A 25,168-nucleotide genomic window follows, 5' to 3' on the forward strand; every position below is an offset into this window, starting at 1 on the left:
CACAGGACCACAGAAGCCCACTCATTACGGGGGACAACTAATAAAAGAACAGGGATGGGAGTGTGGTCAGAGGGTCATAAGAAGGGAGCCTGATGGGGACACCGAGCAGAGAACCCCGGTTGAAAGGTAGCAGGAGAGTTGCCCTGGTGTCAGGGATGTACCTTGTGCTGTGCCAACAAAAAATGCCCAAATTTGGCTCCATTGTAAACTTTTGAAAAATCTCAGATTGCATATGCTCACTACAGACTTATTAGAGTTTGTCAGCTACATTCTCTGAAGATCTGTTTTTGTGCGTGTGTGTTCTTAATACCCCATTGCTAGAGCCCAAGATACCTGTCCCAAATACAGACAGGGAAAGAAGTGGACTTGAAGGGGAGAGGAAGCAGTGGAGGGAGCTTATTGGGACAAGGAACCTGTTGATGGGGTGGACTGGGACTGGCAATTGACAGAGATTATGGTTGGTAAAACTGGGACTAGCTGGGAAAGGAGACTGAGGCTGAGAGGGAACTGGGATAGGGAGAATTGGAAGCCAGTGTGAGAGAGAGACTGAGATCAGACAGAAGCCAGGAGGAGGGATGGAACTGGACTTGATTGGGAAAGGATATTAGGACAAGGAGCCTGAAAGGATGGAAACTGAGACTGGAAAGAGAAGCCAGGCAGAGGTTCAAGGAGGAGACAGGATTGTGAGAGTCTGGAATAGACAGGGCAGAAGGGGTCAAGCTTGGGGGAAACAGAGGCAGAAGACTGTATTTACTGGGTCTCCTGTTATGATACACTCTCTTTAATTACATAATCCCTTACTATTTTTTTCCATAAGACCCTTGCCTCATTCTGTGCACAGGGATGAACTATGTCCTGGGGATGAATCAGGACTGTGGAATAAATGAAGCCGTGGTTTGTAAGATTCCTGCCTTATTTGTTGCAGAAGTTGGAAGGAGTGTAATGAATGAGGCAGAGGATTGCAGGAAGAGAAGAGAGGGAAAGAGGGTCCCTTAGATTTGGCAGTTGAATGCTGTCCTGGAGAACTGGAATCTTAACCACAGAATACTTTTGTGATGCTGGGAAAGTCACTTAAACCAAACTTTTCACAGATGGTCACTGATTGTGTGTTCCTCCTTTTCGGGTGCCCAACTTCATACTGTGGGGTATGAATTGTCGAAGAATTGAACACTCAAAGCTTCAATTGAAGTCAATAGGAGCTGAGCTTTGAATATGTGAAATGCAATATAATGAAAAATCAGACCACAGGCATCTGAAACTGGGCATCCAAAATCAGTGGATACTTTTTGCCTTAATCCCTCTGTGCCTCAGCGGGATTACAATGAGGGTAATAATACCCCTTCACTTCACAGAGGTGTTGTGAAAATAAATTAGTGTATGTCTGTGAAGCACTCAGATACTGTAGTGATAAGCACCATAGCAAATCATAGCATTACATAATTGACGAGTTCTGGAAAGCTAGAATTTGCTTCCTAATATAGGGCAATAAGCTAATGTAGATATTAAATAAATCTGGTGGGGTTGTTCAGAGTTACCTGCACTTGCACTCTGTTAAACTCTTGGCCTTTATGGTATCGGGTGGCAGTGAGTTCTACAGGCTGACTGTGAATTGTGTGAAAAAGTATTTTTTTTATCAGTTTTAAGTTTGCTCCTGTTCAGTTTTGTTGAATGTTCCGTTGGTCCTGAATTTTGAGAAGGATGTACAGAAATTCCTGATATTCCTTCACTATACCATTTCTTCATTTTATATATCTTTGTTGTGTCCCTGCCTACTCTTATTCCTGGGAGAATTCTACACCATGCAGTGCAGAATTTGAACAGAATTAATGTTTTGAGAATCATTTCCTTTTTCCCCTCACAGAAATGGGCTGCAGAGCTGCTGGCCACCACTAGGGACTGCTGGTCCAGGCAAAGCCCAGCTCCCCAGCTTGCAAATAGAAGAGACTGCCATTTGGGGAAGGGGGATGGGGAGGAAGAGTTGAAGGATTCCCAGCAGCTGCAGTTCCCACCATGTCTTGAAGGAAGGAGGTGGTCTGCAGGAAACTCCATACAACCTCAGGACCTACTATCAGGCTGTTTCTCCCTCTGGGTCCCTGGGCTCTGGGAGGGAAGGGGGGTGTGGGTGTCTTGGCTGGAAAGGCACACCGCAGCTGGGTTCTGGGAGGGCAGAGAGTGTGGATGTCTGGGCAGTGGGTGTGCCCCACAGCTGGGTTGTGTGAGTAGGGTCTGCGGGTGCTTAGGCTTGGGGGGGGGGGTGCTCCATGGATGGGCTCTGTTGGGAGAAGGAGTGAAGATGTATGGGATGGGGGCTGCCTTGTGGCTGGGTTCTGGGGGGTAGGGGGTGTGGGCAACTGGGTTTAGGGGGGTGCTCCATGTCTGGGCTCTAGGGGAGAGGGAGTGTGCGTGTCTAGGCTGGGGGGACCCTGTGGCTGGATTCTGGAGGGAAGGGATGTGGGTATCTGGCCCACTGGCTGGGCTCTGGGGGTTAGGGAGTGAAGAAGCAGGAACTGGGTTGTCATAGTGATTTCTTTAACTCTCTACTCCTGTGGAAATTATTTTTGTTGTCTCTATTGTTACATACATAGTTGCTGACAGATATTTTGAAATAAATTACCTAAATAATTGAAACTGGCATGGTTATATAGTGTTATTTTGACAAATAAAATATGCAGAATTATGCAGAATTTTAAAATATTGTGCATAGAATTTTTAATGTTTTGGTGCAGAATTCCTCCAGGAGTATCTTCTCCTCTCTAAGGTAAGCAGTCCTAATCTTTTCAAACTCTCTTCACATGGAAGTTTTTCAAGGCTTCTAATCATTCTTATCATCTTTCTGTAATACCCTCTATTATTGGTATATAATTTTTGAGATAAGATGACCAAAACTGAACACAGTATTCCAGATGAGAGCATAATATTGATTTGTATAATGCCCTTATATGGGGACTCCACTACTTCCTGAAGGAAATTATTCTAAAGTTTAATAAAGATTAATGAAGATTAGATTATTCTAAAATCTAATTAAGAGATTTTACCTGATATTCAGTCTAAAAGTACATTTACATTTGCAGTGGCATGTAGAGTACAGACATCGCATGCCCACCTGGCATGGGTATAAGCATTGTAGACAGTATGGCACGACTTAGGGGAACAGAGTAAAGTAGAGTACACCTGAACCCTAAGGTATATACCAGGAGTGGCCAAACTTATTCATCCTCCAAGCCTCCATACTACAATCTTCAGAAGTTTGAGAACCGGGACATGCCTGCTGGGGCTCAGGGCTTCAGTCTGATGGGGAGGGGTGTCGCGGGGCTTCAGCCCCAGCAGGCATGCCCCACCAGGCTGAAGCCCCAAGACCCCTATCCCCACTGGGCAGAAGCCAGAGGCGATTCATGGGGGGACATGTGGCATTCCCCACCCCATCCCCGATTTTTGTCAGAGTTTTCTGGCTGCACTCGATCACATAGTGTCCCAGAGTCTCCTCCCTGCATGGCAGTCACTGGAGCTGACAAGCTGGGAGCTATGGCTGTGTGGAGAGGCAGCAGCAAACAGCTGGGAGCTACAGGGAGTGGCCACTGAGGGTAAAAGTGAGGGGCATGCCTGGGGGTGTGTGACCAAGCGTACCAGTTAGGGAGGGCAGCCCTCCCCACAGGCTTCAAACAGGAGGTGTGCTCCCAGACAGATCTCATAACTGCACAGACTAAGGGCACGTCTACACTGGCAAAGTTACAGTGCCAGCAGTTACAGTGCTGCTCAGCGCAGAAAGAAAACCGCTGTTGTGTGTTCACACTGACAGCTGCCTGCGCAATGGCATGTTCACACTTGCATCACTTACAGCGCTATTTGGAATGGTGCACTCTGGGTAGCTATTCCACAGAGCACCTCTTTCTTTTTTGCCGCTAAGACTTGTGGGAAGGCGGAGGGGGTCTCAGGACATCCTGGGTCCAGTCCCAGTTCCCGTGATGCATTGCTTCACATCCCAGTAATCCCTGTGCTTCCGTCCGCATTTGACACCTCTTTCAACAGTTTGTGTACTGCGTGCCCTGCCTCTTTCAGGTTGCAGGAATGGATCCTGAACTGGTGACCAGTATGCTGCTTGCTCTGACGAACACATCACAAGTGTCAGTGGAGTTATTCCTTAAACTACGAAGGCAAGAGGAGTGCGACATTGATCTCACCATGTGTAGTAGCTATGACATGAGATTGCTTGTGGCATTCACGGAGGTGCTGACCACAGAGGAATGCCGCATTTGGGCTTGGGAAACAAGCACTGAGTTGTGGGATCACATCGTGGTGCATGTCTGGAATGATGAGCAGTAGCTGCAGAACTTTCAGATGAGGAAAGCCACATTCATGGGACTGTGTGATGAGCTTGCCCCAGCCCTGCAGTGCAGACATGAGAATGAGAGCTGTCCTCTCATTTGAGATGCGTGTGGTGATTGCACTGTGGGACCTGGCTATTCCAGACTGCTACCAATCGGTCACTATCCAGTTCAGAGTGGGAAAGTCGACCGCTGGAGTCATGTTGATGGAAGTGTGCAGGGCTATTAATTGCATTCTGCTCCGAAAGACCATGACTCTGGGCAATGTGCATGACACAAATGGGCTTCCTTAACTGCGGAGGAGAAATAGATGGCACGCACATTCCAATTCTGGCATCAGACCACCTAGCCACTGAGTACATTAATCACAAGGGGTGTTTCTCAATGGTTCTCTAGGCACTTATGGATCACTGTGGGCGTTTCACAGAGAGGTCCGGAAAGGTGCATGACGTGCACATCTTTCGGAACGCTGGCTTGTTCAAGAAGCTGCAAGCAGGGACTTCCTTCCTGGACCAGAAGATCACCGTAGGAGAAGTCAAAATGCCCTTTGTGATCCTGGGAGACCCGGCCTACCCCTGAATGCAGTGGCTTATGAAGCCATGCACAGGGCAACTTGACAGCAGCAAAGAGTGGTTCAAAAACAGGCTGAGCAAGGGCAGAATGACTGTTGAGTGTGCATTTGGCCGTTTGAAAGCCTGCTGGCAATGCCTGTATGGGAAGTTGGACATGACCAATGACAGTATTCCTATGCTTATGCTTATAGCTGTGTACTGTACGCTTCATAATATTTGTGAAGGGAAAGGTGAAAGCTTCACTCAGGGCTGGACCGCAGAGGCTCAGCACCTGGAGGCTTTGTTTGAACAGCCAGAGACCAGAGCTATTAGAGCAGCCCAGGCGGGGCCATAAGGATGAGGGATGCTTTGACGCAGCAGTTTGAATCTGAAATCCACTAATATTTGCAGCTATGCTTGGGGTTGCAGTGCTTGTAATGCTAGAAGGTGACTGGTGCACATGATGCAATAAGGGAGTTTAAAATAATTGCATGTTGCTTTGCAGTGCTCTTTTTTTGCTTTCATTTAATAGAATAAAGGTTGCTTTCAAACCAACACAATTATTTTATTAAAAGACAACAACCGGAGCAGAGAGTCAAATGGCAAAAATACATCAGGAGGGAGGGCAATGGGGGAAGGGAAGGTGTCCCAAGGAGGAGTGGTCCCGGGACTGCTACAGATTTGGGTATGTCCAGGGATCATACCCAACCTTATCCTTTGGAGTACAGTGTAGCAGGTATTGTACTTCAGCAGGGCCAAACTGCAGAGGGATTGCTGTTGAATGCAGTGGGTAGTGGGAGTCCACACTGCTGGACTATGAGGAGGGAGGAGTGGAATGCTGCAGGTAGAGAGTGGAGCTAGGAGGTTGATAACTGTGTGTTGGTGGTGTGTGTATGGGGCCGCATGGGAAAGAGTTTTGTGACAGCGGCTGCAGGGGAAGGCGGACACGGAGCTGCTCGGTTTGAAGAGCTAGTATCGCCTGGAGCGTATCCACTTGGCGCTTCATAACATTTAAGAGCCGCTCCGTGGCTTCTTTCTGGTGTGATGCGTTCTCCTTTCGGTCCCTCTTCTCGCTGTCCCACCACTTCTTCAATTCCTGTATATCAGCAGCGGAGTGCATCATAACCTCACAGAGAAAGTCCTCCTTAGTTCTTCGTGACCGCTTTCAAATTCTGCGTAGCCGTTCTGCTGCTGATAAGGGAGTCTGACCTCCCAAGATCATCTCTGTGAAGTTTAAATGCAACATTTTATAGAAGCAGTATTGTTTGCAACACAGACAACACTGATTCCTGCTTTAAAACACAGCCAGTACTCTAACTGGCTTGAAAACTGACTTTAAAACACACCTGTCACTAACTGGCTGACCACAGGCAAGCACACATGAGCCACAAGACCCCCAAAATGGTGAGTAGCTGCAGAGTCAGGATGAATCACTCTTCCCGGACCCTGCTGTACATTGGGCACATGGCTCTTGGGGACAGCCAGCATTGTGGTGGGGGGCTTGATAATCATTCCTGTCCCCACACTTCCCACAGGATGTGATCATTATGGAAGATATCTCATTGCTAAGGGTGAGCAGGGAGTCAAGGGAGGGTCTTCTCCAAGCCTATGGCTTCTTCCCTGGCCACTATGCGGCTCACCTGTGTGCAGCTGTGCCCCCCCCACCCCCCACCTCCCCGTGATGGCACAGTGGAGCGGAAAAGTTACGATTAATGAGGCAAAAAACAAAGCAGCTCTGCTGAGGAACCTTTGGCAGCGGATTGCCCAGTATCTCCATAACAGTTTCCTGGAGATCTCTGAGGGAGATTCCGGTGAAGTGAGGGAGTCTATCAACAGCCTGTTCCGCTACTCAGAATAGACTAGCTTGCTTTCTGCATCCCTCCTGCCCGCAACAAATTGCTTCAGCAATTCCCAAAATCAGATCCACTTACCGGGGCCCTCCTCTCCTGTTTGCACTTTGCCAAGATCCAACTGGCGTGACTGGCTAGGCTCCTCTGGGGTAGAGCTCCTGACTGCATGCATCTCTGTCCTCCGAGCCATCCTCTGCCTCTGGGTTCCCCTCCCCCTGTTCATCTAAAATTTCCTCCTCCTGGCTCGGTCTACTCTCCACTGGCATGTGAGCCAACAAAGTATCCACAGGGGCCTTTGCAGTGGAGTTGGGTTCTCCACCGAGTATCCCATCCAGCTCTTTGTAGAACAGGTAGCTCGTGGGCACAGCACCAGAGTGGCAGTTTGCCTCCCGCACCTTGTGGTAGGTGTTCCGCAGCTCCTTCACTTTTGCCCTATGCTGCAATGTGTCCCGGTCATGGCCCCTTTCTATCATACATCGTGAAATCTGTCCATAGGTATAATAATTCCGACGGCTGGAGTGCAGCTGGTACTGCAAGGCTTCCTCTCCCTAAATGCCGATGAGGTCCAGCAGCTTGGCATTGCTCCAAGCGGGGGATCGCCTGGTGCGTGGAGCAGGCATGGCCAACTGGAAAGATGCACTGAGACCACTGCACACATCACCGAGCAAACAGGAAGGGGACTTTCAAATTTGCAAAGGAATGTATGGGGTGGGGATGACGGTTGTTCACCTGAGGGCAGGGCAGTAGAGTTCAAACTGATGACCAGAGAGGTGATAACAGGCATTGTGGGACACTTCTGGAGGCCAATTGCAGTGCTGTAATCACCTCGGTGTCGACACTGGCACTGCAGCGCTGTAGCCCCAGTGCAGAAAGTTCTACGCCTCTTGTCAGAGTGATTTTTTTAGAGCACTACAACTGCATGGTTTCTGCGCACTAAATGGCTTAGCAGTGTATACACCTCGGGAGTTACAGGACAGAAAGCTGCTTTACTGCACAGAAACTTGCCAATATAGACGGGGCCTTAGTGTGGAATGTGAGTTCCTGAGGGCTTGGCTACACTCACACTTTACAGCGCTGCAACTTTCGCGCTCAGGGGTGTGAAAAAACACCCCCCTGAGCGCTGCAAGATGCAGCGCTGTAAAGCGTCAGTGTAATCAGGGCGGCAGTGCTGCACGCTACACCTGTAAAGGATGTGGTTTACGTGCAGTGCTGGGAGAGCTCTCTCCCAGCGCTGCCACTCTGACCACACTCATACTTCAAAGAGCTGCCGCGGCAGCGCTTTGAAATTCCAAGTGTAGCCATACCCTCAGAGAGGTGCTTCTCCCAGTTTGTGCCCCTGGGGCAGGGAGTTGATGTCTTGTTTACAAATGGAGGCAGGGTAATTAAGATAAGAAAGGGCTGGTAATTAAATTAAGGATCAGGAAGTCTTTAGATGAACCCAAATATGTAGTTCCTGAGCCAATGCATATAAGATATGTAACTCTGGATAAGATGGCTTGGATATTTAAGTATGAAGTGTATTGTTATTGACCACACATTATCACATCTTCACTGTGATGTTAATATCTATTAGTGGAGGCACTGATGCCAATAGTTTTACTTGATTAAGGACTAGAAGTTTTGACCCTCCAACTTTTTTTCAAGAGGAAGAGCTGCCCAGAGCTCCTATGCCTGTTTATTTTCCTTTCCTGCCTGAGTGGCCCTGATATACCTCAGAAGTCTCAATTTTTTTCTCAACTTTAAAATGTGGAATTTTCTTTGTGTTTACTTTAAAATATTCTCCTGTGGAGCCTGCAACTCAATCACCGTAGTGTTGTGTTTAAGACTCTTCTGGGAAATAGCTAGCCTTTAAACAGAAGCAGTGTTGCCAACTCTCATGATTTTGTTATGAGAGTCATGATAATTATTGTTTTTGTAAAGCCCCAGCTCCTGGAGTCAAGTGATATGTGATGATTTCAGCCTTCATTCTTAAAGAAAAATTGAAGTTTCTAACTCTTGTGCCTCTGGAGAAGGCTTCAAAATGTGATCCCAGCGCACCCTAAAAGCTCAAAAAGCAGAATGTAAATAAAAAAAACACCAAATATATTATTTTTACATAATATTAAAGTGAATCTCATGATTTTTGGTGAGCCTGATTCATGATTTTTGAACATTTGGGGTTGGCAATATTATGAAAGTGACTTGAAATTGTCTGTTTCACTCCTGTTTAAAGTCAGTTTCTAGTCTGTTATTTGTAGTGGGATAACATCCCTAGAGCCCCAGGCAGATGCGGTATAACTCTCAGGGCCTTGCCCTAGTAGGATGTTTCCAAAAGTTAAATGATCTATTCCAAGCTTGATGAACAGTAAAAAAGTAATAGAGAGTAATCTAATTTTTTCTACAATTGTTTCAATCGTTGTATTCAAGAATTAGTAACAAGGTAAGAGTACACATTAAATGTTTAAACCTACCCAGTGTCTCTTTTTACACAAAATGTCAGAACATGTTTGTATTAGAGCTAGGGTCTAACCCTTATTTAATTTTCATTATTTATATAGGAATTAGAAATTATTATCTAACAGGAGCACTGTATCTAAGTTATAATCTGCAAAAAACCAAGAGTTTTCAATTGTCCAAGCAGCCTCTGGAATCATGGTTAAAGTTGCCCCCAACCCACCAAAATCTGAAATGGCACTCTGGGTGTGACATAGGCTACTGGGGGTGGGGTGAACCTTTAAATTGTGCCCCCTGCTCTCAGCAGGTACAGTCATCTCTGGCAGAAGCCCTTAGTCCCAGGGCCGATGCAACCATTTAGGTGACCTAGGCAGTCGCCTAGGGCGCTAGAATTTGGGGGGCAGTATTTTCTTTGGCAGCGACCGTGGCATCCGGATCTTCGGCTGCCCCGGTCGCTGCCAGCATTTAGGCGGAGGGGGCTGGGGCAAGGGAGCACGGGGAGGCCGCCTGCAGCAAGTGTGTGGGGGGGGATGGCATGCAGGGGAACTCCTTGCCCCAGCTCACCCCCTGCCCCGCCTCCTCTCGAAGCATGCCATGGCTGCTTCACTTCTCCCACCTTCCAGGCTTGCGGCGCCTAAGCTGCTGCAGGGGGGTGCCTTGACAGAGGGGGGGAGCTGCCGTTGGGGGGGGACCTCAGGGATGGGAGAGGGCGCAAGGTGGAAGTTTCGCCTAGGGCGTGAAACATCCTTGCACCATAGACTCATAGACTTTAAGGTCAAAAGGGACCAATATGATCATCTAGTCTGACCTCCTGCACAAAGCAGGCCACAGAATCCTACCCATCCCCTTCTGTAACAAACTCCCTAACCTATGTCTGAGTTACTGAGTCTTCAATTGTGGTTTGAAGACCTCAAGCTGCAGAGAATCCACCAGCAAGTGACCCATGCCCCACGCTGCAGAGGAAGGCGAAAAACCTCCAGGGCCTCTGCCAATCTGCCCGCGGAGGAAAATTCCTTCCGACCCCAAATATGGCGATCAGCTAAACCCTGAGCATGTGGCAAGACTCACCAGCCAGCACTCAGGAAAGAATCTCTTGCAGTAACTCGGATCCATCCCATCTAACATCCCATCACAGACCACTGGGCAACACTTATCTGCTGATAATCAAAGATCAATTGTCAAATTAAGCTATCCCTCATACCATCCCTTCCATAAACTTATCAAGCTTAGTCTTAAAGCCAGATATGTCTTTTGCCCCACTACTCCCCTTGGAAAGCTGTTCCAGAATTCACTCCCTCTAATGGTTAGAAACCTTCGTCTAATTTCGAAGTCTAAACTTCCTAATGTCCAGTTTATACCCATTTGTTCTTGTGTCTACATTGGTACTAAGCTTAAATAATTCCTCTCCCTCCCTAATATTAATCCCTCTGATATATTTATAAAGAGCAAGCATATCCCCCCTCAACCAGCCCTTCCTAGTCCCACCACCACAGGGCAGAAGCCCTGAACTCCCCCCTCTCAATCTGGTAGGCTGAGAATGGGCAGATGTGAGGGGGGATTCCACAATCTTCACCCTAACTGTAAAAGAGCTGCAGTTTGGCTCCCCTGCTGTATACCCTATATGGCTCTCTACACGCCCAAGCAGTGCCTCCCATGTCTACACTGGTCTTTGCAGCAGTGTAACGTCCTGCTGGCAGAGCTGTTCCTCACTATAATGAAAGACTCTGACAGCTAGGAAGGGCTCTGGGAGGGAAGAGGCAGCAGGGAGAAGGAAAGGGCTGCCAGAGCTTTCCCTGCTGCCTTCCCCCTGCCAGAGCCTTTCACTGCTGTGTGTAGCTACAGGTTCCCTCCATACCGCCACAAGTGTAGACACGGTCTAAGTTTTCTTTTTCATTCTTTCATCCCATTACTTGTAGTCATGCCATCTTGGACTACAACGAACCATTTCCCTCCCTCCATCCTAAATGCTTACACTGTGAAATATTTGTAGACAGTTACATATCTTTTCTTCTCATTCCCAGTCATCAATTAGCTAAGTTGTATGTGTTTAATTATTTTCCTCCTAAAACAGTTTAAGAAGTTGGTAGGAACAAATGGAGAAGTGAAAGGTGAATAAGACTGGAAGGTCAAGGAGAAAGCCCTCCACTCACCCTACCTATCAAATGTAATTTCTTTATGCAAAGTTGACTCCTGCCTTTGCTCTGCCAACAATGCTGGGCTTGATTACATTATTTTTTCCCACAAACACATTCATACATTCCTGCATACCATCCCTTGTGAATTGGAAGAATTCTCCATAAAATTTCATAAAGCCACCACTTTATTATTTTTAAAATTTCTCCTTAAAACCTGCTGTTCTCATGATGCCTACAAATGATGTCTCTCTGGCATTGGCTACCAATCAGCCTCCTGTTACTTGTTGACCACTGAGACACCTCACTTAGGCCTTGTTTACGCTTACCCGGGGTTTGACACATGCTGATTGATGCATTGGTGGTTGATTTAGCAGGTCTAGTGAAGACCCGCTAAACTGACAGCAGATTGCTCTCCTGTACTCCACCAGAACGAGAAGCGCAAGGGGAGTTGACGGGAGAGCATCTCCAGTCACCATCCCATTGTGTGGACCCCATGGTAAGTAGATCTAAGTACGTCTACTTCAGCTATGTTATTCATGTAGCTGAAGTTGCGTAACTTAGATTGATCTCCCACTGTAGTGTAGACAAGGCCTTATGCGTCTTTATTGTAAGCTTTGCAGTTGGAGCATGTGAACATATGATTAAAAAGGGTGAGATTTTCAAACTTCCACACAGTGTGAACCCCAGCTGAAATGCTTCTAATTCCACTGCTTCTGGTTCTTATGCTGGGAGCCCTGGAGATGGGCATAGAGGTGCTGGGGAAGATGGGCCCGGACCATGGAAGGGCCCTGGCAAGAGGCAGGGTTTCCAGAAGGAAGGAGTTCAAGGAAAAGACGCTCAGAAGACAGGGAGAGTAACTGTCTCCCTTACAAGTTCTCCAACGTAGTTTGATACTCTGATTATGGAGATATCACCAAAGAATGAGCATACAGTATAATTTGTGTTCGTTTTATATTTCTGCAGAATTGAGTTTGGATTCTTTTTTTCATATCATTTTGTATGCATTCTGCTAGGAAGTATGTCAGCACGTTTGCACCCTGGTAGTTTTTGTGCTCATTTGTTGGTATTTTAACAGAACATAACTTGCCCTTGTCATGTATATTTTAATACAGAATTTTAGGTAAATAATAGTAATATTCCTTTTTGTTCATAAAAGTTTTGTTTTGAAATATCTGAATGCTCTAAATTTCAGGAAGTTACATTTGGTATATCGTAATTCTTCAGGCTAGGAACTTGGAACTCTTTTTCATTTATTTTTTTCAACAACAAACAAAATTCAGCTTCTTTTTCAATTCTAAAGGCTGGCATGTCTGCAAGTATTCCTCCAATTGTGCTAATGGAGCATTCACCAATAAAGAAATTGTTACATTATGTTATGAAAGTGTTTTGTTTTCTATAGCACAATGCTGCCACCTGATGGGAGAAAAGAAGAAGGACAACATGTGTTTGTGCTTATTAAAATTTTATATTATGTATTCTAAAGTGTGGCATACATGGAAATACTCAATACACATTATGGACTTCACCAACTGCCTTTGGTAAAGAAGTAATCTGTATAACTTGTTTCTTAAAACTCAAAATGAGACTTTTTAAATGCATTTATTTTTTATTTTGGAAAATCAACAGGATAATTGGAAGCCTAGCATTGCTTTTGTTGTTGGGAACAAAATTGAGGATGAAGTCCACGCACAAGCCTTTTCTCTTGCTGTGCAGGTACCACAGCGGAAGCTCTTCAGTGAGATATCATGGGAAGGAATTTTGGGACAGGTATTTAAAATGGTTGATTATTAAAACCTCTTGAAGACTTGGTAGCCTTTTTCTCTTTAGCCACAAGTGCTGCTGTGTTAATTTAAAATTAATAGATTAGTTTAAATAAGAAAACAACCCTATTAGGTAAGATAGTCCATCCTGTGTGAATGCACTGTAGTCCAGGGTTTTGTCCAGACTAGTTTTAAATGTCCAAAGTGACAGAGCTTTCACCACATCTCTTAGAAGATTATGCCACAGTCTAATATATCTTACTGTCAGGGAGTCTGAGGGTAATCAAGAAAAAACTGATGAAGATAATAAACACAGTACTGCACTTTGCTTTTCTTACAGATCATGGAAGCTGGAAGTCAAAAGGGAAAAAAGGTTAAAGAGGTGCCTATGTATTATGAGGTAGGTTAAAGCACTTATTGCAGAGGCAAAGTTTTTATTGCTTTTTTAAATAATTGAGCTAAATACCTCTTATTAGTTATGTTTTGTATATCTCAGTAAAAAATTACTCTTGTCAACTGGATACAGCCTTTAAAAACATTTCTGTTGCCAAGATGCCAAAACTGCTTCCTTTTTGTTGCATCTTAATCAGTCCATATAAACTATTTGTAGAGAAAGCAAATGAGGGCAAGGTACCATCTGGGACATGGATTTCTTTATGATGCTTGTAATATATTCTCTGGGTATATTTTAATGGTATGTCCATGAATTATAGAGATATAGAGCTGCGATCTGTTCTCCCAAATGTATTCAAGTACATAAAAGTTTGTTACAAGGAGGAGGGAGAAGAATTGTTCTTCATAATCTCTGAGGATAGGACAGGAAACAATGGGCTTAACTTGCAGCAAGGGAGGCTTAGGTTGGACGTTAGGAAAAACTTCCTAACTGTCAGGATGGTTAAGCACTGGAATAAATTGCCTAGGGAGGTTGTGGAATCTCCATCATTGGAGATTTTTAAGAGCAGGGTGGACAAACAGTTGTCAGGAATGATCTAGAATGATACTACTTTGTCCTGCCATGAGTGCAGAGGACTGGACTAGATGACCTCTCAAAGTCCCTTCCAGTCCTATGATTCTGTGTTCAGAGCAGTTGACATGCTTAAACCCTCCTACATCAATGAGCAAATAGAATTCTAGAATGCAGCACTGATGCTCTAGAGATTAGTGTTTGTGTAACAGCTACTTGATGTAAAGTTCTAAGTTGGTTGACCCAGTAGGGTAGATCTGAACGGTTAGTAAGCTTGCTTAGTACAAAGATGACTTCCTTTTACTCTACCTTGTAAATGTTTACTTTACAGTTTGTGAGAGCCTATAAAATCCTGTGATTAATTAAAAGATTTTAAAATTTTCTCAGCCAGTTTTATGGCTCTACAGACCTTAGACATAAAGATTTTTGGATTCCTCTAAAAAGAACTTGTTTACATTTTAACTCATTGATGACTAATAAACTTTTTATATGTCTTAGGGTTTTGGTGGATTTTATAACAGCTCTTTTTAGTTGTAGTGTGTTTTCCAGTAATGCTGCAGTACTATCTGAACAAGTCTCATTGGAATTATTTACAATTGACATGACTGTGAATTTTATGGAATTAACCCTCTCCGTTCTGGGCTAGCCTCCCAGGCAATCTTATTCTATACTATCTGGGATGTAAAACCCTTTTAGTCCTTCTGATAGAAGAATTTTAAAGTTTGGCCGTAAGCAGAACCTTTTCATCATATCTGTATTTAATTACTAGAAGCAGTTTACTTGTGGACTGGATACTTACGAATTTCAGCTGTCAATGCTGTGTCTCATTAGCTCTACTTACTTTATTGCTCTGGTTTTTTTAAACGGAGAATATAAAATGCCTGTTCTGACCTTTTTCCTGGATTCTGTTTCCGGTCTGTAGCAAATTAAAAGATTGATCAAGCTGCCACAAGTATAAATTCTGCCTGCTATGGGCAGAATTTTGCTCTGCAATATTCACTGAGGGTTCTACTGCAGATTCTGCGTTCGAAATTCTCATTGACAGTAATGATAAACGAGTACAGAATGAGTACAGAAGGAAGTACATTATTCATCATGCTAAGATTTCTACACTTTTGTCTTAGCTTCCAGTGAGATTGCAGGTGTGAACTCTAAAGCTTTAATGATTTTTAAACAGCTACAATATAATGGAACCTGTGCCGGAGTTTAGTGCCTTGTTGAGGAAAAGTGCACAGGTGTTGATGCAGTCACTATAATTGCTACCAATAGTGCTGGCCTTGATACAAGCTGCTTCAATAGAATGGAATTTCCCTTCTTCCACTTCAGTGCAGCAGTCTACAGTGCCTGCTTTAACTCAGGACGATTAAGCTTGTGGTCTCAATGATATCTTGTGGCAATGAGTTTCAGAAAGTAATTATGTGTTGTGTTTAAAAAATGTTTCCGTGGATCCGTTTTAAATTTTCTGCCTCTCAGTTTCTTTAAATATCTTCTTGTGCTTGTATTATGTAAGTATTATCCTCATTTCACAGATTGGAAAACAGAGGCACTATAGCCTGATCTATAGATTATGGATAAAAATTCCCAGTTATCACTTTGAGAGTTGACAGGTTCTTGTCCCAAGATTAGGCCCAGTATTATTAAAATTATTATATAGTTGGGAACCCCAATGTGCACAGTTGCAGCATTAACACTATAGGAATATGTCTGTATTTACAAATAATTTATTAATACATTTAGCACACTCTAACTCAGTAAGGTAGTTTGCAGAGCAACCTGATATGTTAGTTATTATCTTCCTCATCACCGTCACCTTCCTCTTCTTTACCAGTGGCCATCATTCTGGCACCTCCCAAGGGCTACATCTCTCTATCCTCCTGCCCACAGGCTGGGATGCCACTTTTATAATATGTTACGCTGATGCTACCATGTCTAATGCATATTCAGTAGGGGTATTTCCCTTCTTCCTTATTTGTATTTCCTCCTCTTACTAATGTTGAGGTGTCCTTCTTTTATATGTTAGTATATTCATGATTTCAGCTCATTATCATATACCTCAATTCGTTACCATGGCACTTTAGTTGTTGGATGTTCTCTCCAAAATTTTCCAAAAGCTGGGGTTAGCTTATGTTTCTGTGGTTGGCTGATGTCATTATGGGCAAAATTCCACTTTACACTCTACTTCCAGTTCCCCAAAACATAGGGGTTACCATTGGACCATTTATCACACACACACACACACTAATCTGCAGCGTCAGGGCTTTGACCCCTCACCCAGAGTGGCGGGGCTCAAGTGGACTCAGGCTTCAGTCCCCACTCCTGGTGTTGTTATATAGTAATTTTTGTTGTCAGAAGGAGGTCACAGTGCAATGAAACTTGAGAACTGCTGCTCTAGGTGTGCTCTGAGAATGTCTACAGGAATAGGCCCTGCCAGTGAGATAGGCAAGGGAACACCTAGTTTCAGAATTCTGCTTCAGGGCCTCTGGAGATTTGACTACAGTGAGGGCTGTGAGAACATTGTCAGTGTAGTGCAAGGTCAGGGCTTAGGTGGCTTTGCATATGCCCACTATCAGAAATTTAGGGTCTAAAGGGTTAGGCAGCTGCTGAGTGGTAGTTTTGTGAATGTCAATGGTGTTGAAATGGAGGATTTAGGCACTTAAAGAGACAGTAAGGTACTTATACACCTTTGTGGATCTAGTCCTAAATGACAGGTCCAGGGTCACAAAATGAATCAATATTCGAACTGGGATTAGAAAGCAGGAGGCCTGACTTCTAGTCCTTTGCTCATTCCAGCAATAAACTAAATGTGCATCAGAACATGTCCCTCCTAAACGTGACAGATAGAGAAATAATGACTTTTTCCTTTTATATGGGTTTAAAATTACAGCAGACATAACAAGTCAGATTAATCTGTCCTGTAATGTTTCCCACCAAACAGTATATAAAATGTTTGTGTGTTGTATATGTATTTTTAGTCACATATCTATTTGATTGCAATATTTTGGCAGCTTTCTGTTATTAGCATAACTGGTAATGTCACATGTAATTAAAGTTATCCAACACTTCCATTATAAGACACTTACACCTTTGTCAAACCCATGTTACATGTCTGCCTTGGGCTTAATTTTTTTTTTTTTTTTATTTATTTCTTTATTTTGAAAGCTCCAGCAAAAATGATTCAGCTGGTTCCAGGAATGAGATTAGGGAAAACATATGTGTTATGATCATGTTAAAAATTCTGGTGACCTTGTTTTTGAGAAGATCGCATGCTTTGGAGTGGGGACTTGAAATTTGGTGGGGAATGGCCTTTGTCTTTTGCCATCTTTGTGAAAATCTGCCTATATCAGGCCACTTTGAAAAAATCTCCATTTGCACATGCTCAGTAGAGACTTGGTACAGCTTTGTAGCTAAATTCTACAAGATTCCATCTGCATTGAGCGTGCTGCAGCCCAGGGCTGAGAATGAATTTCCCTGCAATTGCTACTTCTGGCTGTGGTGGACCAGAGTGAGGCCAGGAACCCAAACTGGGCGCAGGGAGACTCTCTCTTTTGCTGGCAGTGCTTCTCCTGCTAGTGCCTAAGCAGTATGGAGAAGGAAGCCCTGACACAAATGCAGAAGGGACAGAAGCCAGACCTGGGGGAGGCAGCATGATAAGTAGACTGAGACAAGGAACCTGGAGAAGGGGGTGAAGACTGGAACAGGAGATAGGGAAATTAGATTTGGCTGGGGTGGGAAGACTGGGACTGGGAGAGAGTGAAGGAAGCGGGTTAGTGGGGAGGGAATTGGGACTGGCTGAGTAAGGAGACTGGGACAGAAACAAGGAGCCAGGAAGGGGAGAGACAGATATGAGGAGCAGACGGGGAGCAGGGTGATGGCAGTTGAGATTAGATGAGGAGCCTAGAGCCTCTGCCTCATTCACTACGCACTTTCCGGTTTCTACAACAAATGAGGCAGGGGGCCTACAGACAACAGCCTCATTAACTACTTAGCCCTGATTAATTCCCAGAGTAGGTCCATCATATGCACTGAATGAGGTAGGGGTCCTGTGGAAAAATGGACATTTCCCAATATTTGAGTACCAGAATGCAGCCTTAATGTTCTTTTAATGTAATTTTGTGTGTGCAATAGAATAACACTGCCTATCTCATTGTGTAGTTATTTATACCCCTGCAGACTGGTTGTAAAATGCTACCAAATTAGGGGCCATATCCTGGCCCATGCCAGAACTCTATGCTGCCAGAGCAGTGCATAGGGACCATAAATCTGCTTTAAGTGAGCAGCTGAAGGTTCTCCAGTCATAGGCGAATCATTAGCTGGCATAAAGTCAGTGCAGCCAGCAATATGCTCCTTCCATCCCTCCTTCCACCCCCAGCATAGGTTACATTTTGAGAATGGGAAGGGGCTGGAGGAAGACAGGAACGAAGTGCATTGTACACCCACAATCCTTGCTAGTGTAATGTTCCCCTGAGCACCATTATAAACTAGTACAACTTGGAGCAGATCTTAGTTTTTTTATTTATTAATCTGTGTATTGTGGTAATGTCCAGAGATCAGTGAGAATGGTGCCCCATTGTGCTCAGCACTGTGCTCAACACATACATACAGTAGCACACAGTCCCTGCCCTGAAGAGCTTACAGTCTAAATCAGGGGTAGGCAACCTATGGCATGCGTGCCGAAGGCGGCACGCGAGCTGATTTTCAGTGGCACTTACACTGCCCAGGTCCTGGCCACTGATCCAGGGGGCTCTGCATTTTAATTTAATTTTAAATGAAACTCTTAAACATTTTAAAAACCTCATTTACTTTACATACAACAATAGTTTAATTATATATTATAGACTTATAAAAATGTTAAAATGTATTACTGGCACACGAAATCTTAAATCAGAGTGAATAAATGAAGACTCGGCACACCACTTCTGAAAGGTTGTGACCCCCTGGTCTAAATAGTCAAGGCAGGTACAGGGCGAGGAGAGGGGTATAACACACCAGCAGTGTGGACTACATTATGACAGCAAACAACATGTTAGTTCCTCAGGGTGAGATTTTTGGAGGGGAAGGGTTAGTTAGGAGGTGACCAGCTAAATGGAAAGGAGAATGAAGGGAGAGGGAACATTGATGGGAAGGGGTTTGGGGGGACAGGACAAGGGAGGAGAGGGTAAGAGGGGCCGATATGGAGTGAAGCTGAGGTGAGAAACTGTGAGGTAGGGAGGGAGTGGGAGGGAGCAAACAGCCCATCAGCATGAGGTAGAGAAAGTCCAGTCAAAACTGTGGAAAGTTCTCTGGATGTCCAAATGTTCCTGCTTTGGCTGCTTCTGCAGCTTCTCCTATTAGCTGGAGTATGTGGCTAGGTCTTCTCTTCAGTTTTTCCCCAAGGCCACGTGGCTGTGGGAGAGGGAAGACACCACTTTAGTCCTAGTTTCTCCAAAGTGGAGCTTATCATTTCTGGGTCGGTGGGTGCTAGGGTTCAACCAGCCTCAAGGAAATAGGGTTGGGATGGAGTAATGATTTATTCTCTGCCTCCTCAGCTGCATTGTGATCTGCTTCAGTGCAGCTGAGGACCAAGTCAATCCTGCTTTTCTTCTTTTTTCATTTTTCCTATCTCTTTCTTTGTAACTTTTCCACTTCACTGTTTAGTTGTCTCTTTTCTTCAGTGTCTTTTTTCCCTCCAATTAACATTTCTCCTTTCTTCTTTTTGAAATGTTGCTATTTCTCCTTTTATCTCCCTTTCTTCCTCTTTTCACCCATCCATTCCTTCTCAATGTCTTCTTAGGATCATTATCTCCCTTCTCCTTAGCCTTCCTTTCTTTTGCATTATGTACCTGGTCTGTCTCCCAACCTTCATTGTGGGCCTTGGCAGAAACAGGATATCTCCACATCATTCACCGTGAGGGACTGAGGGAATGCATTTGAGCTTCAACAGTTCAGGTTAGGGACTAAGTTGCAGCTTCCTTGCCTTCTGCTACATTTGATGATCAATTGCCAGGGACTTCAGGACTTGTGAAACATCTGGTGGTCTCAGGAGGAATCATCAAGCAGCTGTGGAGTGTATCTGCCTCCCGGGCCCCAAAGCTATATACTGGACAGGGAGGGTGTCAACTTCCTTAGTGATGCTACTCTGCACCCTAATTGTACTGGACCCAGGACAAAGTCCATGGCTCCACTTCCTGATGATAGATAGTCCTGGCTACACAGCTTGCTTCTTTTGCTGCAGCATAGATCCCTCTTTCCGAAGGGAACATTTGATAAGACTTTTGCAAACTGAACTTTTGGGATTTGTCTTTCTCCCTCCTGTGGGGTTTTACTGCACAAGGCTCTGGGCCAAGAGGACTTTCCTCAAAAGAAGTAATCACATATTGAAAGGTTCATCTTTTTATCACGTCAGCTTATAGGCATTCTGTGTGGGGAAAAAAATGCTTTTAAAATGGAAATGAGCCTTTTCTAGTTGAAAAGCAGTGCAATGGATTTTGAACCTATCTTTCCCTAAAACTGAACTTGTCCTGGGACACAATATGGAAAGTTTCAACCCAAAAATAATTTTTGAGAAACTTCTTATGAACAAATGATAATGGTGTTTATTATGGAAGCATGTATGAAGCCATCATTATATTACCACTGTCAATAAACACTGTCAGATAAAAACTGTAATATCTTTTTAAATAGAATAATAAATTTAACGTTTGGCAGAAAAACAAGTTGAAAAAAGGATGTTCTTCTCGTCCTCCAACCGTGTCTGCTACTCCTGCATGGCTCCTCCAGCCGTGCTGCTGCCAGAGGCGGCTGGCAGGTGCTGCTTCCGTGCCGGCCTGCAGCCCCATGGCTCCTCTGGCTGTGCTGTTGGGAGTGCCGGCTGGCAGGCACTTTTGCCATGCCTGATGCCCTGAGAGGAAGCAGCTGCTTCCACTGAACCCCGCTAGCTATTCTACTGCCAGCAGCAGATCCGGCGGCCGGGCTGGGGCCGGCATTTAAAGGGCTCAGAGCTCCCTGCGGCTGCGGGCAGCCCACAGCCCTTTGAATCCCAGCCGCTGTTCTGACGGCCAGGCTGGGGCCAGGATTTAAAGGTCTCCCTTCAGCGGCAGGAGCTCTGGGCCCTTTAAATCCCTGCCCCAGCACTGCAAAGCTCAGGGTTCCCCCCTGCGCCCCGGGCCCTTTAATTTGCACCTGAGCCCCGGGGGGCTCCCAGGCCCCTCTTCAGCTGGGAGCCCCTGGTTGATTTAAAGGCCCTGGGTCTCTCAGCCACAGCTAGTGCCCCAGGGCCTCTAAATTTTGAGAGGCCACGCCTCTTCTGGATGAGGCCATGCCTCTCCCGGATGAGGCCACGCCGCCTCAGGACTCCCGCAGTACCGGTAAGTCCTGTAAATTACTTTCACCCCTGATGTTAGCTAATATCTCTGAATTTTGCTGTTGTGCAGTTCTAATGTATTTTAATTAGCATTCTTAATGTAGGATGAGTGAAGAGCTCATTGGCAAGCAAAGGACAGCAGACTGAATAGCTTTGGTAGTGAGAGGTGGCTTGTTTCTTGTTTATGTAACTGGTTTAAATCCAGCCTAGGGAATTATTCTTCTTCAAGTGATTGCACATGTGTCTTCCACTCTTGGTTTTTATGCACCGCTCACACAGTAATCAGAAACTTTTCCGTCAGTGGTACCCATCAGGGCAGCATGAGCACCCTCTCATCGTGTGCCAGTGCATGCTGCTATAAAAGGCCCAGTCATCCCAGAACCCCCTCAGTTCCTTCTTACCATCCGTGACAGTGGTTGGAATTGCTTGGCTTGCAGTAGCAAGTGTTCTAAGAGTGCTCATTGTAAATGTATTATAAATATTTTAGTGTTGTAGTTGATTAGTGCTTAATTAATGGTGTAGATAGGATTCATTTCATTTTCAGTTCTCAGTTTTGGGGTTTCTGTTTCTCAATACTGAGGAATTCCTCAGTCACTGGAGTTCATACGCAGTGTGCAGTAGGCCAATGCCTGTGAGTGACCCACACTCAAGCTGCTCAAAGTATGTAAGGGAAGCTCATATTTCAGATCATTGCCAAATTTGCAAAAGACTTTAAACCACGGTCAGGCCAAAATTTTTGGTCATGGAGGCAGCCCTTAGCTCTCCATCAGACCCATGGTTGGTGGGTGAAACTTCCCCTGGGGGAGGCGAGCTCCTTGTCCTGTCTCTTCGCCCACAGCCCCGCTCACTCTGCACCTCTGCTCTGGCCCAAGCCCCACTCCCACTTACCACTGACTTGCCGCTCACCTCTTTACCCCCCAGATATACTCCCCTCTACTCACCTCCTCTCATGCCTGCTTGCTGCTCGCCCATCTGCTGCTCACCTCCTCACCCCCCCACCCTTTCCCCACCCACCATGAGACCCCCACCACAACCTGCTGTGCAGCTGGCTCACTGCTCGCCTCCTCACCCTGCCCCCCCCATGACACCCTCTCCCCCTTTCACCTTAAAGCACTAATAAGATTCCCCAAGGGAACTGAACAGGCAACAGTTACAGCTCAATTGCCAGATAGATTTTCCTCTGTGTGGCAGGGAATTCGATGTATACTGTATATAGAGAGACGAAAAGCCAGTCTACCTGCGCCAAACTGAAGCCTAATCTCTCAGTTTGAAAAAGTGCTTGTCATTGACAGCCTGCATTGAGGCAGTAGTTTCATCACCTTTCTTACACAGCAGGGCCGGGTTAACCTTTTGTAGGCCCAGCACTAAACATATTTGTGGGCCCCTTTGGGGGAGTGGAGCATGGCACGGGGAGGTTGGTCCTCAGAGCAAGGGGCCAGCCAGGGTCAATGCTGTGCCACACCGCCACCCCTCCTCCCCAAGACTTCCCCCCCACCCCAAATCCCTATGGTCAGAGCCCCCCGGACCTGCTATGCCCAGTGCCACCATCCACAACCCCTCCACCACAAACGCACAGCGCCCTGCACATCACCACAACTGCCCACAGCCACAACACTGCCCTGCACCTCACACAGAACCCCCACTCCTTAGCACCCCAACACACAGAGATCTCCCCCACCCGACATTGCCCAATGTCCTTCCCCACAGCCCCACCACCACAACTACACAGTGTCCCACACAGACCTCCCAATGCCCAGCATCCCAACATACACAGACTTTCTCCACTGCCCAGTACCCCCCCAAGAGACCTCCCACTGCCTAGCACCTCAAAACACACAAACCTCCCATACTGCCCAGTGTCCCTGCCCCTCACAGCCCAGCACCCCCCTGAACCACTCCCCCTGCCCTGCCCTCTGGGTGTATTCACTGGCCCTGCTGAACCAGTGCAGAGCAGGGATCCCCCCTCCAAGCACAGTGCTAGGGAGCAGGACAGCTGAAACTCTGGAGCACAGAGAGGTCCCACCCAGCCCTGCCCATCTGGCGCTGGTGCCCGCAGTGCAGGAAGCGACTTCCCCAGCCTGCTGCTTCAGCAGAGTAGCAGGGAAAGGGGGACCACGCTCCTGGGGAGCTCGAAGCAGACAGTCACCGGCCTGGAGTGGCAGCACCTGAGGGTTCCTCTCTGCCAGTGACAGGGGCAGAGAGGAGCACTCAGCCAGTTGGTTGGCCGCCAGGATGAGAGGATCGAGTGGGGGCGGAGGGAGCCAGAAGGGAGAGGAGCCAGCAGCTCGGGGCACAACGCAAGTGGAGTGGGCTGGGCCAGGGCCCCTTTAGAGCATGGGCCCAGTGCCATGGCTCCACTGGTGCCGTTGTAAACCCGGTAATGTTATACAGAATTCCCTGCCAGACTCGTTTACTTAAACTGGGTTTGAATAAAATGACTAGATCAAAAAATAAACTTACTGGCCATGTCACTCCTCCTTGAGCCAGGTTAGCAGTTACTACTTCTGGGTACAGAGAATAACTGAAGGGTTGTTATTTGGAAACTGTTTTAAGCCCAATAACACATTTTCCTACAATATAAAATCCAGCTGAATGTGACCAAAGGCTTCCTGGGCATTGGCAAATGCCTGTTAAATGGCTTCATTACCACTTTAATGGCTCTTTAGCAGTTTCAGTGATCTCTGGTATTAGATCTCTCCAAGGCATTTTCACTGTGTAAAGTTACTCAGGAATCCCCTCCACTTGCTTCTTCACCCCCCCCCTCCTCATCTGCCACTGACTCCCCACTTGCATTCTCTCTCTCTCTCTGTCTCTCTCTCTCACACACACACACCCGTGGGGTGGGGTGAGGAGAGACGCAAACAGCAGCTGCGGGACCTCCGAGGGGGGAAGGGAGTGGGATGGAGGAGAGGAGGAAGACTCCAGGCAGCAGTAGCAGCAGCAAGCTGTGGGAGCCTGGGGGAAGGGTCAGAGCAAGGAGGGAAAGAGGTGGGGAAGGGGCACCACGGCCCAGTTGTCGGGCAGCAGGGACAGCTGTGCTGGGGGAGGAAATGCCTCCCCTTGCCTATTATACCTGCCATTCATGATCAGATCCTAGTCCGCACCAACTGCTTCAGCATCAGTTAGGAATGTGCCTCCTATGTTGCCCAAAACCCAGCATTGCTAGCCCTCTCCAGTGCCTAAGAAGAGGCATAAGACCACTGAGAGAGGAAGGTCACTGGCATCAAAATCCTCTAAGCATAGGGAGAAGACTAGAGTGCAGCTAAGACCAACACACTTCTAAATAAATAAAAATTGGAGATATAGTAATCTCCTAGAACTGAAAGGGACCTTGAAAGGTCATTGAGTCCAGCCCCCTGCCTTCACTAGCAGGACCAATTATTGCCCCAGATCCCTAAGTGGCCCCCTCAAGGATTGAGCTCACAACTCTGGGTTTAGCAGGCCAATACTCAAACCACTGAGCTATCCTTCCCCCTGCTTCATTGGTAGTGCCGAAACTGGCACTGTTGACACTGGCACCAAGGCAGGTACTGTAAAGTCTAGTGCCCAAAGGAGCGCCTTTTTAAATCTACAGTACCATAGCAACCCAAGACCATCTTGGTACTGGCAATGCCAGAGGCATCTGTAGCAGTGAGAGAGAGGCTCAGCAAATCAGCACTGGTATTCCCAGCTGTGCTACTTATGAGGGCATTCTGCACCAAAAAATTAAAAATTCTGCACACAATATTTTAAAATTCTGCCAATTTTATTTGTCAGATAAATGTGGAGGTTCCAGCATGGCATTGGGGAGCACAGGCCACTGGCTGCACAGAGA

General features: G+C 46.1%; 1 protein-coding gene across 4 annotated transcripts in view; it reads left to right on the forward strand.

The window, feature by feature from the left end:
• SPAG17 (sperm associated antigen 17) overlaps positions 1–25,168 on the forward strand; it is a 301,346-nt gene that overhangs the window by 14,820 nt on the left and 261,358 nt on the right. For all 4 annotated transcript variants that reach the window (XR_004372764.2, XM_032773620.2, XM_075071732.1 and 1 more), the window contains exons 2-3: positions 12,918–13,058; positions 13,392–13,451. Coding sequence is in view for 3 of the 4 variants with exons in the window: in XM_032773620.2 (XP_032629511.1) it covers positions 12,918–13,058; positions 13,392–13,451 (201 nt within the window). In the remaining variant the exon portion in view is untranslated. The remainder of the gene's footprint in view (positions 1–12,917; positions 13,059–13,391; positions 13,452–25,168) is intronic.

Source organism: Chelonoidis abingdonii, chromosome 1 (genome assembly GCF_003597395.2).
Source record: "Chelonoidis abingdonii isolate Lonesome George chromosome 1, CheloAbing_2.0, whole genome shotgun sequence".
Taxonomy (NCBI): Eukaryota; Metazoa; Chordata; order Testudines; family Testudinidae; genus Chelonoidis; species Chelonoidis abingdonii.